We start from the raw sequence: 12760 nt of genomic DNA on the forward strand, positions 1-12760 counted from the left end.
TACGTTCTACTTGCAAAAAAGACCCTGAACGACCCGTTGCCTGCCACTTCAATGCACCACCCTGCTCCCTGGCCAACATCTCTGTCTCTGGCTTGCTACAGTGTTCCAGTGAAGCCCAACGCTAGCTGGAGGAACAACACTTCAATTTCCGCTTGGGGACCCTTCAGCCCTCCAGACTCAATATTGAGTTCAATAATTTTAGGGCCTAAACTCTCCCATGTCCCACACCCCCAGCCCACACACCAGGCCTTGTTACAGGCTGTTGTTAGTCACTAACAGTCCCCATTAACAACTATTCACCCTCCCAGCCTGATCGTTATTAACTTTTTGTTTGTCCTACTGTCTTTCTCTCTCTTTGGGCTCTGTCCTATCATTTACTCCCTACCCCACCTCCCTATTTTCTGCATATAAACTGACGTTTTCCCAGCCACTATCAGTTCTGAGGAAGGGTCACCGGACCCGAAACGTTAACTCTGTTTTCTCCTTCACAGATGCTGCCAGACCTGCTGAGCTTTTCCAGCAACTTTGTTTTTGTTCCTGATTTACAGCATCCGCAGTTCTTTTGCTTTTTACTCTCTATAATGGAGATGGTTTAAACACACTCTGCAGAGTTTGTGTTAACTGAGGACTTTCTCTCGGTTTACTCGCACCACGTGGGTATTTCACTGGGACAGCCGCCCGCCCGGCAATGTACGGCTCTGTCTGATTTTATTTTGTTGACTTTATGCTCTCACCTTTGGCCGGAATTATTTTTTTTTTCCCCCCTTTTCCCTTTCTCTGTGCGCGCTCCCACGCCGGGAAAACGAGGGCTGGCTGGAGCCGGAACCGGAAATCCTGCACCAGCTCACCTCCGGCCACTGCTGATGACGTTGGGAGGTTAAGCCTGGATGTCGCTGAGAAGCTGTTTCCCTTTCGTGGAAGGTGTGGATAAAAACGTGATTTCTGAAGCCAAGGGGAAACAAAAGGCAAGGGTCTAGGTCCTAAACGTCAGCCTTTTTACTCCAATGATGCTGCTTGGCCTGCTGTGTTCATCCAGCTGTGCACCTTGTTGTCTCAGGCAGACAATTATGTCTGGCTCCATGACTGTTGTTTAAAGGTAGGTTGACAGCCAAAAATGTAGGGTTAATTCTAAGTCTTCTGTTGAAAGTTTCTGCACGCCTGTTGTTTGTACTTTTCCACCAATAAACAGAACTGAAGACCACTTCGATATAAATTTCATTTACTTTATTAATCAAAACACTTAAGACAAAGCCACTGTGTCGCTGAGCCTCTAGGTGTTGATGCTGCACTACCTGAGCTCACCAGGCTCAGGAAAATTACTCTTCAGCAGCTGCACCAATGTCTGTCTCTGCTGGACCAAGGGGACACTTTCCAACAGTATGGATCCTGCTAAAATTGAGTGTAGGATAAAGAAAAATGTAGCGACCATAGAGGTATTTCTCGAAGCAAAGTATGAAAAGCTTTTGAGCCTCATCAGACTGCAGATTCTAAACACATCCACTCTGAATCCTGTATCACAAGATTATAGTATACAAATTGACAGGAGGGTCCCGACCCCAAACGCCAACTTTACTGTCCCTCTGATGCTGCCTGGCCTTCTGTACTCCCCCAGCTCCACAGTGTTATCACTCTGAATCCTGCGTGCTTACAGAACTGGGCCAATTACATTCAAAATCACCTCAACCCAGCAGCTGCAAAAAAAAAAAGTGACGTACAAAGAAGACCACCATAGAGTGTCTTTTATCACTTTTCCCCTCAGCATTTGATCACGTGAGCAGCGGCAGTCTATTGAAGCTTCTAAATAGACTGTGAATCTACCTTATAAGATCTCCTTCCAGTGACATAATGGGTAAGGTCAGCAACATCAGAAAGCTTTCAGATGAAAAAAGTTAAAAAACATGATTGTATTCTGGCATTGAAACGCTTTAGCACAGTTTTTCCTTTCTATTGTCATGTCCTTTCAGATCATCCATAGAAGATGGTGAGTTGCAATCCAGAACTGACGGCTGTTCAGCCTTCTCCACCCGAGATTTAAAAACAAAAATCCCCAAATTGACTTCATGTTTATCAAAGCTCTTTTAATACCATATTCAGCTGTTGCTGCCTTGATATTCAAGAAGCCACGATCTCCCTGTAGCTAGAATTCAACTTGAATAAATGTTTGAACCAAAACTGTTAAGAGGAAGGGTCACCGGATCTAAAACGTTAACTCTAATTTCTTTTTCTTCACAGATGCTGCCAGACCTGCTGAGCTTTTCCAGCGACTTCTGTTTTTGTTACTGATAATACAGCATACACAGTTCTTTTGGTTTTTATTATAAGGTCAGGAACCTCAGTCTGGGGGGCAAAATCTAAACTGAACATACATCAGTAATTTATTGCAAAGTAACACTTGAAATCACTGTTAATGACACCTTCCATCTTTTTAGTAATGATTGATAATAGACTAACAGTGATAATTGGATGTTTTGCTTTGGACAAAAGTTTATATCTGGGTCTGTCTTGAAACTTGAAACGTTGTTGGAACTTGGCAGATGCTACTGCTAGTTCAGGAACACATCAGCACTGCAGCCAGGATATTGCTGGTCCCTGTGGCCTCTGATGTATCCAGTACACTTACCAACGTCTTCCTGCCCTACAGCATTAAGTGAATTGACTGGAAAACAGCTTATGATGGTAGGGAACTCAGGAGGAACCCAAGATCAATTGCCAACCTAGCATTTTTGCATGACGATTGCAAACATTTGAACCTTGACTTATACATAGAATCATACAGCATGGAAACAGACCCTTTGCTTCAACTTGTCCTTGCCAAGTTTCCGAAACTAAACTAGTTCTGCTTGCCTGTATTTGACCCATACCTGTCTAAATCTTTCAGAAACATGTCTAAATGTTTTTATTAAATGTAACTGTACCTGCATCTACCACTTCCTTTGACAGTTCATCCCACATACAAACCACCCTCTGAAAAAGATCCTCGGGTCCCTTTTAAATCTTTCCCCTCTCTCCTTAAAAATGTGCAGCCTAGTTTTGAACTCGCACACACTCTAGGGGAAAAAAACTTTGCTATTCCCCTCATGATTTTATAAGTGCCTATAAGGTCACCCCTCAACCTCCAACACTCCAGTGAAACAAATCCCAGCCTATCCAGCCTCTCCCTGTAACTCAAACCCTCCATTCCAGGCAACATACTGATAAATCTTTCTGAACCAATTTAATAATATCCTTCCTATAGCAAGCCAACCAGAAGACAATACTGTTGCAAGCAGAGGAGATTTTAGGAACACAAGTACAAAGTTAAGTGAGGGCTGACTATATGGCTGGTGCTGCTCCTTCACGCTGCTGATTGAACCAGAGCTACTTCCTTAACTTGATAGTAATAACATGGAGGAATATGACAGGCCTTGGCAGTGGCAATAAACTGATTATGATGGGCCACGATGCCTCATATTCCAATTCATAGTAGTTATACCACACAACACAACCGATTGAGTCTTCCTTTGGACATAATCTCCAAAGCCTGTAAGGTGATCACTCCCATTACACTGATTTGGTTTATTATTGTCACAGGTACTGAGATGTAATGTAAGGTATTGTTTTGCATGTTAACCAGGCAAATCAGACCTTACATGAATACATCAGGGACATAAGTACTTTAATATATAGTACACTGCTGTGGATATGCAATGACAGTTGGATTGGTGAGGATCATGTAGGTTTTTCCCTCATGTTGGTTCTCACCATCTTCCTCAAGCTCAGCCCATCAACAATGTCCTTTCCAACTCAGCGTCAGTACTGATGCGACAAAAGCCCTCTGATGATGGGTAATGATGTGTGCCACCCAGAGTAGATTCTGGCCTCATACCTTAGTGAACCCCATCCACCAAGTAAAATTCAACACGGTGGTTTACCAACTGAGGAGTAAAAGATGGAAAATAGCAGGAAATATCCTTGCTCATGTCTGTTCTGATGCCATGGAACCAATACTGAGGATTCAGAGGGTACTCTATGCTGACACAATTGGACCTGCCTGATAACAGCTGAGGTTATGGAAGGTTCTGGAATATGGGTTGATTCTTTCCTAACGATTACTGCTTACTGTTCTGTGGAACAGCCATCTCAGATGTTTTATCGGGATCAAGTGGGATGGGTGTGACAGTGAATTTTTTGAATCTAATGCTTAAGTCAATGAGAATGTTTTGGTTTCTTATTTTAGAAAAATGTTCCTTAACTTGACATGGGTGTTTTGGCCAAATCAGCATTTGTTGCCCATCACTAATTGCTCGGGAATGTGATGCTGTTCAATTTTATAGCTTTTAATAGAAACTGAAACAGCTGAGTGAATTCTAACTGATCTTAAAAATAGGTAAGTGCCAGGCCATCACCATCGCCAACAAGAGAAGAATCTAACCATCTGCCCTAAACACTAAGTGGTATTATCATGGCCAGAATCCCTCAGTGTCAACATGTGAGGGAGCTTAATCATCGATCAGAAATTGAAGTGGACTAGCCATATAAGTATTGTGGCTCCAACAGCAAGTCAGAGGCTAGGAGTTTAGAGTTGAGTAACTGACTTCATGACTGTGCAAAGCCTGTCCAAACATAGAAGACACAGATCCTGATAATAACAGAAAACTCTCCATTTAGTTGGATTAGTGGAGTTCCACAAACATGCAAAAAGCTTGGCACTATTTAGGACAAAACAGACCACCTAATTTGATGGTGGATGGGGTATTTATGTGCACAGTGGCAGAGTGTACCATCTACAAGGTACACAGAAGCAACTCAGCAACTCTTTGACTGCACCTTCCAGATCTTACCATGTGCAAGACAAGTACATAGGGGAGCACCATCAGCTACAAGCTATTCTCTTCAACCCTCTTATCATTGTCACTGCTTCAAAATCCTGGAACGCATCCTAACAGTCTGGGTGTACCCATCTCACATGGACTGCAGCATTTGACCGAGACACCTACCACATCCTTCTCCAGGGCAATTAGAGATGGGCAATAAATGCAATGAAGGGCAAAAAGTAAAGAGAAAGTTGTCAACCATACAGTCATATGTCTAAACTCTCACAAAAGGAGGATGATTGATTTCCTTTTCTAAAGGACTTTGGGTACTTAATTGTTCATTACATCAGTTTCAATTCTCTTCCAATGTCTCTTTAGATTTCTCTTGTACATGGCAGATCTACTGAACAGCAGTCTGTACATACTTAAATTTCCAGCACTATCTCCATCATCCCTTTGTTATTCAACTTCAGGAATCTATCAACTTCATCTTAAACAATGACTGAGCTTCGCCAACCTTCTGGGGTGCAGAATTTGTAAGATTCATAACGCTGATTCAAGAAATTCCTTATCTCAGTCTTAAATGGCTCGCCCCTTATCGTGAGATCATGCCCACCAGGCAGAGGGAATATCTTATCTGTATCACCCTCTCATACTACAAACTTTACATGATTCAATTAAGTCATCCCTCATTCTACGAAACTCAGAACATCGACCCAGTCTCAAGGCAATTCTGAAGGAGTCGTCATATTGGACTTGGGACGTTGTTTCTCTATGCACAGACGCTGCTAGACTGAGCAAATTTCCCCAATACTTTTTTTTAATCTTTCTCGAGTCTGCAGTTTTTGCTTTCAATTCCTCAAAAGACAATAGTGCCATCTCGAGGACTAACCTGTTGTATGCCTCTCATAGCAAGTATGTCATTTCTTAGATAAAGGGGATTAAAACCGTACACAATACTCTGAGATTTCAGCAAGGCCCTAACCAACTATAGAAAGACCTTAACAATGATGGTCAACATTCAGTTTGCTTTTCCATCAGTAGTACTGAAGAAAGCCCATGTTATCTCATTTTGAGTTATGTACCATGATACAATATCCCGATTATAAGTTTTAATTCACTACAATAAAGTAAATTAACAGAAAGGGAAGATTACTTTGCAGAGAGTGTATTAACACACATTATCTCAAATTTACAACTTCTTGATGCCTTTTAAACAACAATGCTCTATTTGACAGTATAGTGAAATCATTTACAATATATAAAAATGGGAGTAACACGCTGTAAGAAATCAAATATGTTTATTGTGTTTTAATAGCACTACCTTTCAAGATTGTATTTGAAATCAAGACTACCCATTTGTAATAAATGATTTCTACATTTTCCCGAATAACTGAAGATCATGATCAAAAGCTGTTTCATGAAAGAAGACAGCTGACAGAAGTATTAATTTTGCTGCAATAGTTAGTCAAAATACCTTCTTTGGTATCAATGAGAAATATGAAGCTTGATTCCCAGTCAGGACTAGCCCTGTTAATTACATTACTTGATAATGACTAACCGCCAGGCTGGAATCTTAAAAGCTAAGGTCTCTGTTCTCATACATCTGTTGTATGGATGTGTAGGTGCTAAATGAAGGATCAGGTTTGATTATGGATATAGTCAAGTAGTGTACATTAGTAAAACTTATTGAATTAAAAAGTAACTGATGTTTTTGTGCAGCTCATGGTAGGTTGAGGGGATTGGTGGTTGCAGAGGAAGACTTAATAGAACAGTTGTATTTGGTACTCTCCTAACAATAAACTTGTTGCTGCAGAGTTGACCCTCGATAAATCAGAATGACACTCCCTTCGGTCCTTGATTGATTGACACATTGGTTGCTTGCTGTTCGACTACTTTAACAGAATTAAGAGAAGGAAATAGATTATGGTTCTTACCGATAATCATGAGCTTATTAGAGGTCTGCACCTGTGGAAATCAAGTCTAAAGAATCTTAGCTGTCCACAGTCCTGGACTGTCAACACTAAGAATATTAAGGACAATCCATTTGGTCTGTGCTTGCAGAATTTTACCATAACAAGCATCAATGCCTTCAAGAGGCAACAAAAAAATGTGGAAATTAAAAAAAGATCAGAATTAGAAGAAAATTACACTTTATCTTCCTCCCTAATTTTTTCAATAGGCCAGATGAGTTTGCAGTACCTATATCCATCACCAGAGGGTAAAAATTTGTTTACATTTTTGGTATTGGTAGAAACCTGTTGCCTCACGCTGCAAGACAGGGTCAGCATAGCGAGTAACCACAATCTATTTCAAGTAGAGAAATCCACTAAGCAAGCTCAGAGACACCAAAGGGAATATCTTCCAGCTTACGGAGAAATTGCTGAAGAAACTCAGCAGATCTGGCTGTGTCTGTGAAGAGAAAGCAGAGTCAAGATTTCAGAACCAGTAACCCTTGGAGAAGGGTAGGCAGAGGGAAAGGTAGGACATTTTTTCCCTTGTTTATCTGATGAACTTGGATCAAGATTTCTATACACTTAGTATAACTAGCAAATATTTCAACTGCTTGGATGTTGTTCAAATGGCAAATATGAAGTCAAACACCAACTTGAAAACATGTAAACGTAATCACACCTTAAATCCTACACAAATGAAATTACTCAAAGAGCCTCCTTATAGTTTTGGTTCCAGCAGAAGGCTCTACGTCACTAATTTAAGATATAACAGAGGGTTTACGAACAAAAACAAATTTAGAACCCATTGTTAGAAAACAACACAAATATATTGTTCTCAAACTTGACAGCTCAGATACTTAGTTCATGATATGGATATGAACTGTGATATTAATCTTTGCCAACTAAGAATGCAATGTCCTGTATTCAAACTATGATCTGTTCAAAGCTAACCAGTCTTTACCTGGAATTAACTGACAAAGATACAGATCCTGTTTTTGATGTCTGAATTTCTGTGGAACATATACATTAGGTTCAGTTAGGAAGACCAATTTCACACAAGACAAATAAACAATGGTGTCAACATTTATGGAACTGAATGAAAAGGGAAGTAGGACCCCTTCCTGACAAACTCGCCCTCAACTCCAAAGGAAGCTCAAGTTAAAAATGTCAAAATTGGAATTCAAACTGCAGCCACAGATGTAAAATTAACACCCTTGCTGTGAAGTAATGAATACTCTTTTTTGTAGAAGAAGTGTCCTGTAAATTATGATGTTTTCTGAAGATAACAAATATTTCCCATCATACAAAGTGATGTTTAGTTTTAGTTCAACTTGAATTTTTTTTAAATTAGGACTCAATCACAAATTAGTATTCTGGAGGAATGTTACAGACTTTGCTTGATTTATGTGAATCTGTGTGCCATTTCAAAACTTTTTTTGGAAGAGCAGGGAGGAGAAATTAAATGACTTGAGTAAAGGCCAAACACAAACCAAGGAAAAAAAAAACACTGAAAATCATGATACAATTTTTGTAAAAAGTTTTATTTTGCTTTTCTTGTTACAGTGTGTGCTTATTTTAGGGTATTTTTAGTCTTTTTTTAAAAAATCACAAGGTGCAATCATTGCCACAAAGGAGGCATTCGATTCCACTGTCCAGGACGAGTTGGATGTTACAAGTCAGGTTGTAGAGGGTACAATAATCCATGAATTCTTGTGGTATTTATGATTGCTGTTTGAAATATTTCACAGTTGCACAAAAACCCCGTCATCAGGCATGGGGAGGGAGGGTCCAGTTTAAATCACTTCCTGAGCTGTCATCTGAGTCGCAGTTACAATCTTTTTATTCATACCTCTGGGCCTTATCAATCCTCCCCGGCCTGCAAAATAAGACCAAAAATAAGTATAAATTACCTCATGGCTACCTCCCATTAAGTACTGAATAAGAAAGCGTAAAAGCTTCTGAGTGGGGTATAACTCACCCAATAAAAGTAGTAAAACAAAATTTGGAAAATATGTAATCTACCAGAGGTTGGTGCAAGGACTGCTCTGTTATTACCCTACAACCCACCTAGGGTTTACGAAGTTTAGACTTCATTTAAGATTTTTTCTTAAAAATAACTATCAGCTTGCACACTCCACATTCCAGACTCTGAACCACATTATGCTTCACTTATCCAAAAATCAATTTCTTCGATGGTGCCATTGACTACTGGCTCCAACTTCTAGACTGTGCGCATTTCCTGTAAGTTTGTGAAGCACCTGGTGTCATTTTACCACATTTCACGAACAAGTATTTAAGATTATTCTACAAAATAAACCACAAAATCAAGTGTAACAATAAAATGTTCTTGACAGTGATGAGAGAATCCCAAAGACAGTGGTTCCTGCCAAGCTGTGACTTAAATCCTGCTCACTAAAAACCTGCTGTTAAGTCTTGAGATCACCCATGAGCCATCCTGACTAACAGAAACAACAATTAAGTCAAAACCTGCAGATTATAACTCATCTTTGAACCAACATTCATGTACTATATTTTATGAATGAAAAGCTAAATCAAATCCAATTGAAAGTACCTCAAGTGCGGGGTTAAGCAGAATTTTCAGTTGGCAGTATAACCAACAATGCAACAAGATGGAAATATACTGCATCATTCCCTCAATTAAGTCACCAAATAAAATATTTTACTTTATTAGATGCTCAAAACAAGATCAAAACTGAATGCAACGTCTTCATGCTGCAACTGTATTTTCCGAATACTTTTGACAATTAATGGTTGAGGTGCTTCTGTTTAAGTTCTGTTAAAACAAATCTTCAACTTGCAGCAAACGAGTAGCTACAGTAAGAGAGACCAATTCAATCCAGGTATATGTTCAAATCAGTAAAATCCATGATTGTATAAATATTCCAATCCATGTTCTCAGTTTTCAATTAGGTGATCCATTGATCTTATTCAAAGTCAGGGAGAAAACAGGTTAAAACAATGCTTTCAATGTCCCTCTCTGCATTTCAATAAACTGTGCAAGCAAACTCACTCATTAATAGCATCAATATTAATTGCTTTTTCTAAAGAATAGCCGTTGTCTTGAAGGGGCTTAAACATTGATATTCTTGCCTTTTAAAGATGGAATAATGGAAGTTCTAAAGTTAACAGTCCTAGAACAATAAACTCTACCCTGTATCCAGAGAACTGTCTAAAAGAAAACCAGCTTGGCATGAACCAGCTACAAAAAAAAGGGTACAGATGCACAATCCTATATGCTTAATCAAACCGAGTGGATTACTAGCCCATTTCAGAGGGCATTTGAGTCAATCATCGAGTCAGGAATTAGATGCAAGTTATATTAGATCAGATTAGATGTAGACCAGGTAAGGACAGTAGATATCCTTCCCTAAAGGATCAGTGAACTAAATGGGTTTTTATGACAATCGATTGTGGTTACGTGATCACCATTATATTAGCTTTTTTATTCTAGATTTTTACTGAATTTCATGTATTTCACCATTTACCTTGGTGTGATTTGAACTCATATCCACAGAACATTACCCTGGGTTCTGGACTACTGAACCAGTCCCAGTAATATGCCAGAATCTTCTCATGAGATACAAGTTGATGCATGGATTGCATAATATTAAGCCAACGGGACCCAACAAAGTCTGCTGCTTTGCAGCGAAGGCACATTCTTCACAGGAGCTAAAGGCATATCAAATAGGGTTACTACCCTTTGGGACAAACATGCCGTGTCTTCAGTAATATTTTCAACTCCAAACAAAAGCAGCTCATTTACGTCATACAACATGTGGAAAGAAAGGATGCCCAAATTACATTAAAAGCCAAGGAGATATATGGCATCAATGTGATTTAAGGAAAACAAAGGTTGAAAACAATCATGCAGACATTGTATACAAGGATGTGATTACTAAGGCTCTTGTGGTGCAATGGTAGTGTCCTGACCTCAGGGCCAGGAGTTCTGGGTTCAAGCCCCTCCTGCTCCAGGGGTGTGTAACATCTCTTAAAGGTTGATTAGAAAACATCTGTAAGAATGTGATTATTACAGATGGAAAATATGTGTGTTGGTTCTCTGTGGAAATGTATGCACAAGGACATTTACAAAATTAACTGTTCCAGTCCTTTAAGTACAGGGGCACATACAAGTGCATTCACATCTTGCTTCTAATAGCAAAGCACAATGGTGGAACTGGAGATCGAGAACAAATGTAGATGTCTCAGATTTAAATAATTCCTTTAGATTATTTACTGCCATAGGCAGTAAGTGATTCTGAATGGCAAACTGGTGCAGGCAACAAAATCTTCAGATACATCCATTGATATTTACTTCCAGAAGAGGCACACACTTCATATTGAAACATTACAAAATATTTAAAGTTGAATTTCCAACTTGGATATATAGAAATTGGAAATTTGAAGCTTGAATCAACCAGTCACGTGTTAAGGCAACAATGTAATTTTCGACCATCATTTGTTTTTGTTCCTGATTCACAGCATCCTCAGTTCTTTTGGTTTTTATAATTATGTTAACTAGTGCTCACAAAAGTAATCTGGGTTTGAATAAGCACTGTGTTAATGCATCTCAGTGTTACATATCACAATTGTTAGAATCCAATTGTTCTACTCACATTTAAAATAGCATAATTTCTCCCTTATTGGCGTAACATGCATCTCGAGGCTTTCCCAATCATTGAATGTTCCCAAATTCAATTCAGTTTGAAAGATTTTCCTCAATCACAATAGCAATTAATTTTAATTAAGACAGCTTTTATGATTATGAGCTTGAACTTCTTTTAAAAACTATTTCTATACAAAAACATGAACTTATGTATACAAAACACAAACTAGACCTTACATATGGTATAGTAAGGCAAGGGAACTGTGCAGTCCAGGGTCACAGGAATATGTAAAGTACAGGACAACTTAATCAGGCAACATAAATGCCTGTGATAGCTGACAATCCAACAGTTTTTCTTTCAAGAACAAATGACTAAAGTAGTTACACCATTATTACATTATTGAGGAACAACTCTCAATTCTCTGCTCCAAGTTATTTCAGCAAAGCAGTTATTCACATCAAGTCAGTTTAAATAACCAAAGACTTGTGCATTTCATAAAACATCAATTGTGGCAGGCAAGTCATTCAATACCCATGGTGATCAACTTGTTGCAAGACCTGGAGGGCAGTTTTGGAAAGGGGAGAAGATCAAAAAAAAGTCTTTGTTCTCTCATAACAAAACAAAAAGTACTGCATTATAAGTTTTAATACAGGTGTGGACCCGGATTTATTCTTCTCTGCTGAGACTGACTTCATGCTGTAGTAAAAGAAAAAACTTGGAACTACATGCATTAAAAGCTGACGTGAACGATAACCTAACCTTTTGCTTTACTGTTCGCTATTCAATATGTCTATTCAGACACAAGTGACTTCCATGCAGAAAAATAAGAATCATGCTTTTGTATTAGGTTTACATTGATGTAACAATTAAACTGCGCAATGACAGATGTATTTCACCCTATCCCCTCATTGCTGCCCTCCTAAAATTCTGAATGACACCGAGGGATGGTTTCACATGCTAGAAACATTCCAACAACTTGTCCAAATACTGAACTTTGACCTGAGATGTTTTGAGCCAAGCGGCACTTTTAAAGTTGATATAGGGGCTGTATTCCATACCATCCTGAATGTGACTATGCATTATACCACCAAAGACATTTAGCATTTTCTCTTTCTTGAGCCAAATTGGTGTGTGGGATTTTAATTTAGAAAATATTCTAACATTTTAGTTACCTAAACGACAAGTCACAGTATTGCAAATCACATCACCATCAAATAAGATATGTTAAAACAGAAAACTCAAACCCTGGACAGTTAGCATCGACAAAGTTAATGATGGCACACACACGAGCATCTCACCACAATAAACGCTGAAATCAAGATCAATAAATCTGGATATCATGAGGTGAAAAAAGGCAATGGAAGTTTTTCAGAAATCCAAAATGCAA

At 38.9% G+C, this 12760-nt stretch overlaps 1 protein-coding gene and 1 long non-coding RNA gene across 4 annotated transcripts in view; one reads left to right on the forward strand and one right to left on the reverse strand.

Moving 5' to 3' along the window:
• Nucleotides 1-785: 785 nt before the first annotated feature.
• Nucleotides 786-12760, forward strand: part of LOC109936200 — a 45757-nt gene continuing 33782 nt past the window's right edge. For 2 of the 3 annotated variants that reach the window (XR_007263955.1, XR_007263954.1), the window contains exon 1: nucleotides 6237-7274. This is a non-coding gene — a long non-coding RNA (uncharacterized LOC109936200). Of the gene's footprint in view, nucleotides 1097-6236; nucleotides 7275-12760 lie in introns of those variants that run through there. The other variant, XR_007263953.1, reaches the window with a different exon arrangement.
• Nucleotides 8271-12760, reverse strand: part of caprin1b (cell cycle associated protein 1b) — a 102871-nt gene continuing 98381 nt past the window's right edge. Inside the window, exon 18 of the mRNA XM_048606923.1 lies at nucleotides 8271-8624. Within this exon, the coding sequence (XP_048462880.1) occupies nucleotides 8542-8624 (83 nt within the window). The 3' untranslated portion in view covers nucleotides 8271-8541. The remainder of the gene's footprint in view (nucleotides 8625-12760) is intronic.

The sequence above is a fragment of the Rhincodon typus genome, chromosome 17 (assembly GCF_021869965.1).
Source record: "Rhincodon typus isolate 14 chromosome 17, sRhiTyp1.1, whole genome shotgun sequence".
Lineage (NCBI taxonomy): Eukaryota > Metazoa > Chordata > Chondrichthyes > Orectolobiformes > Rhincodontidae > Rhincodon > Rhincodon typus.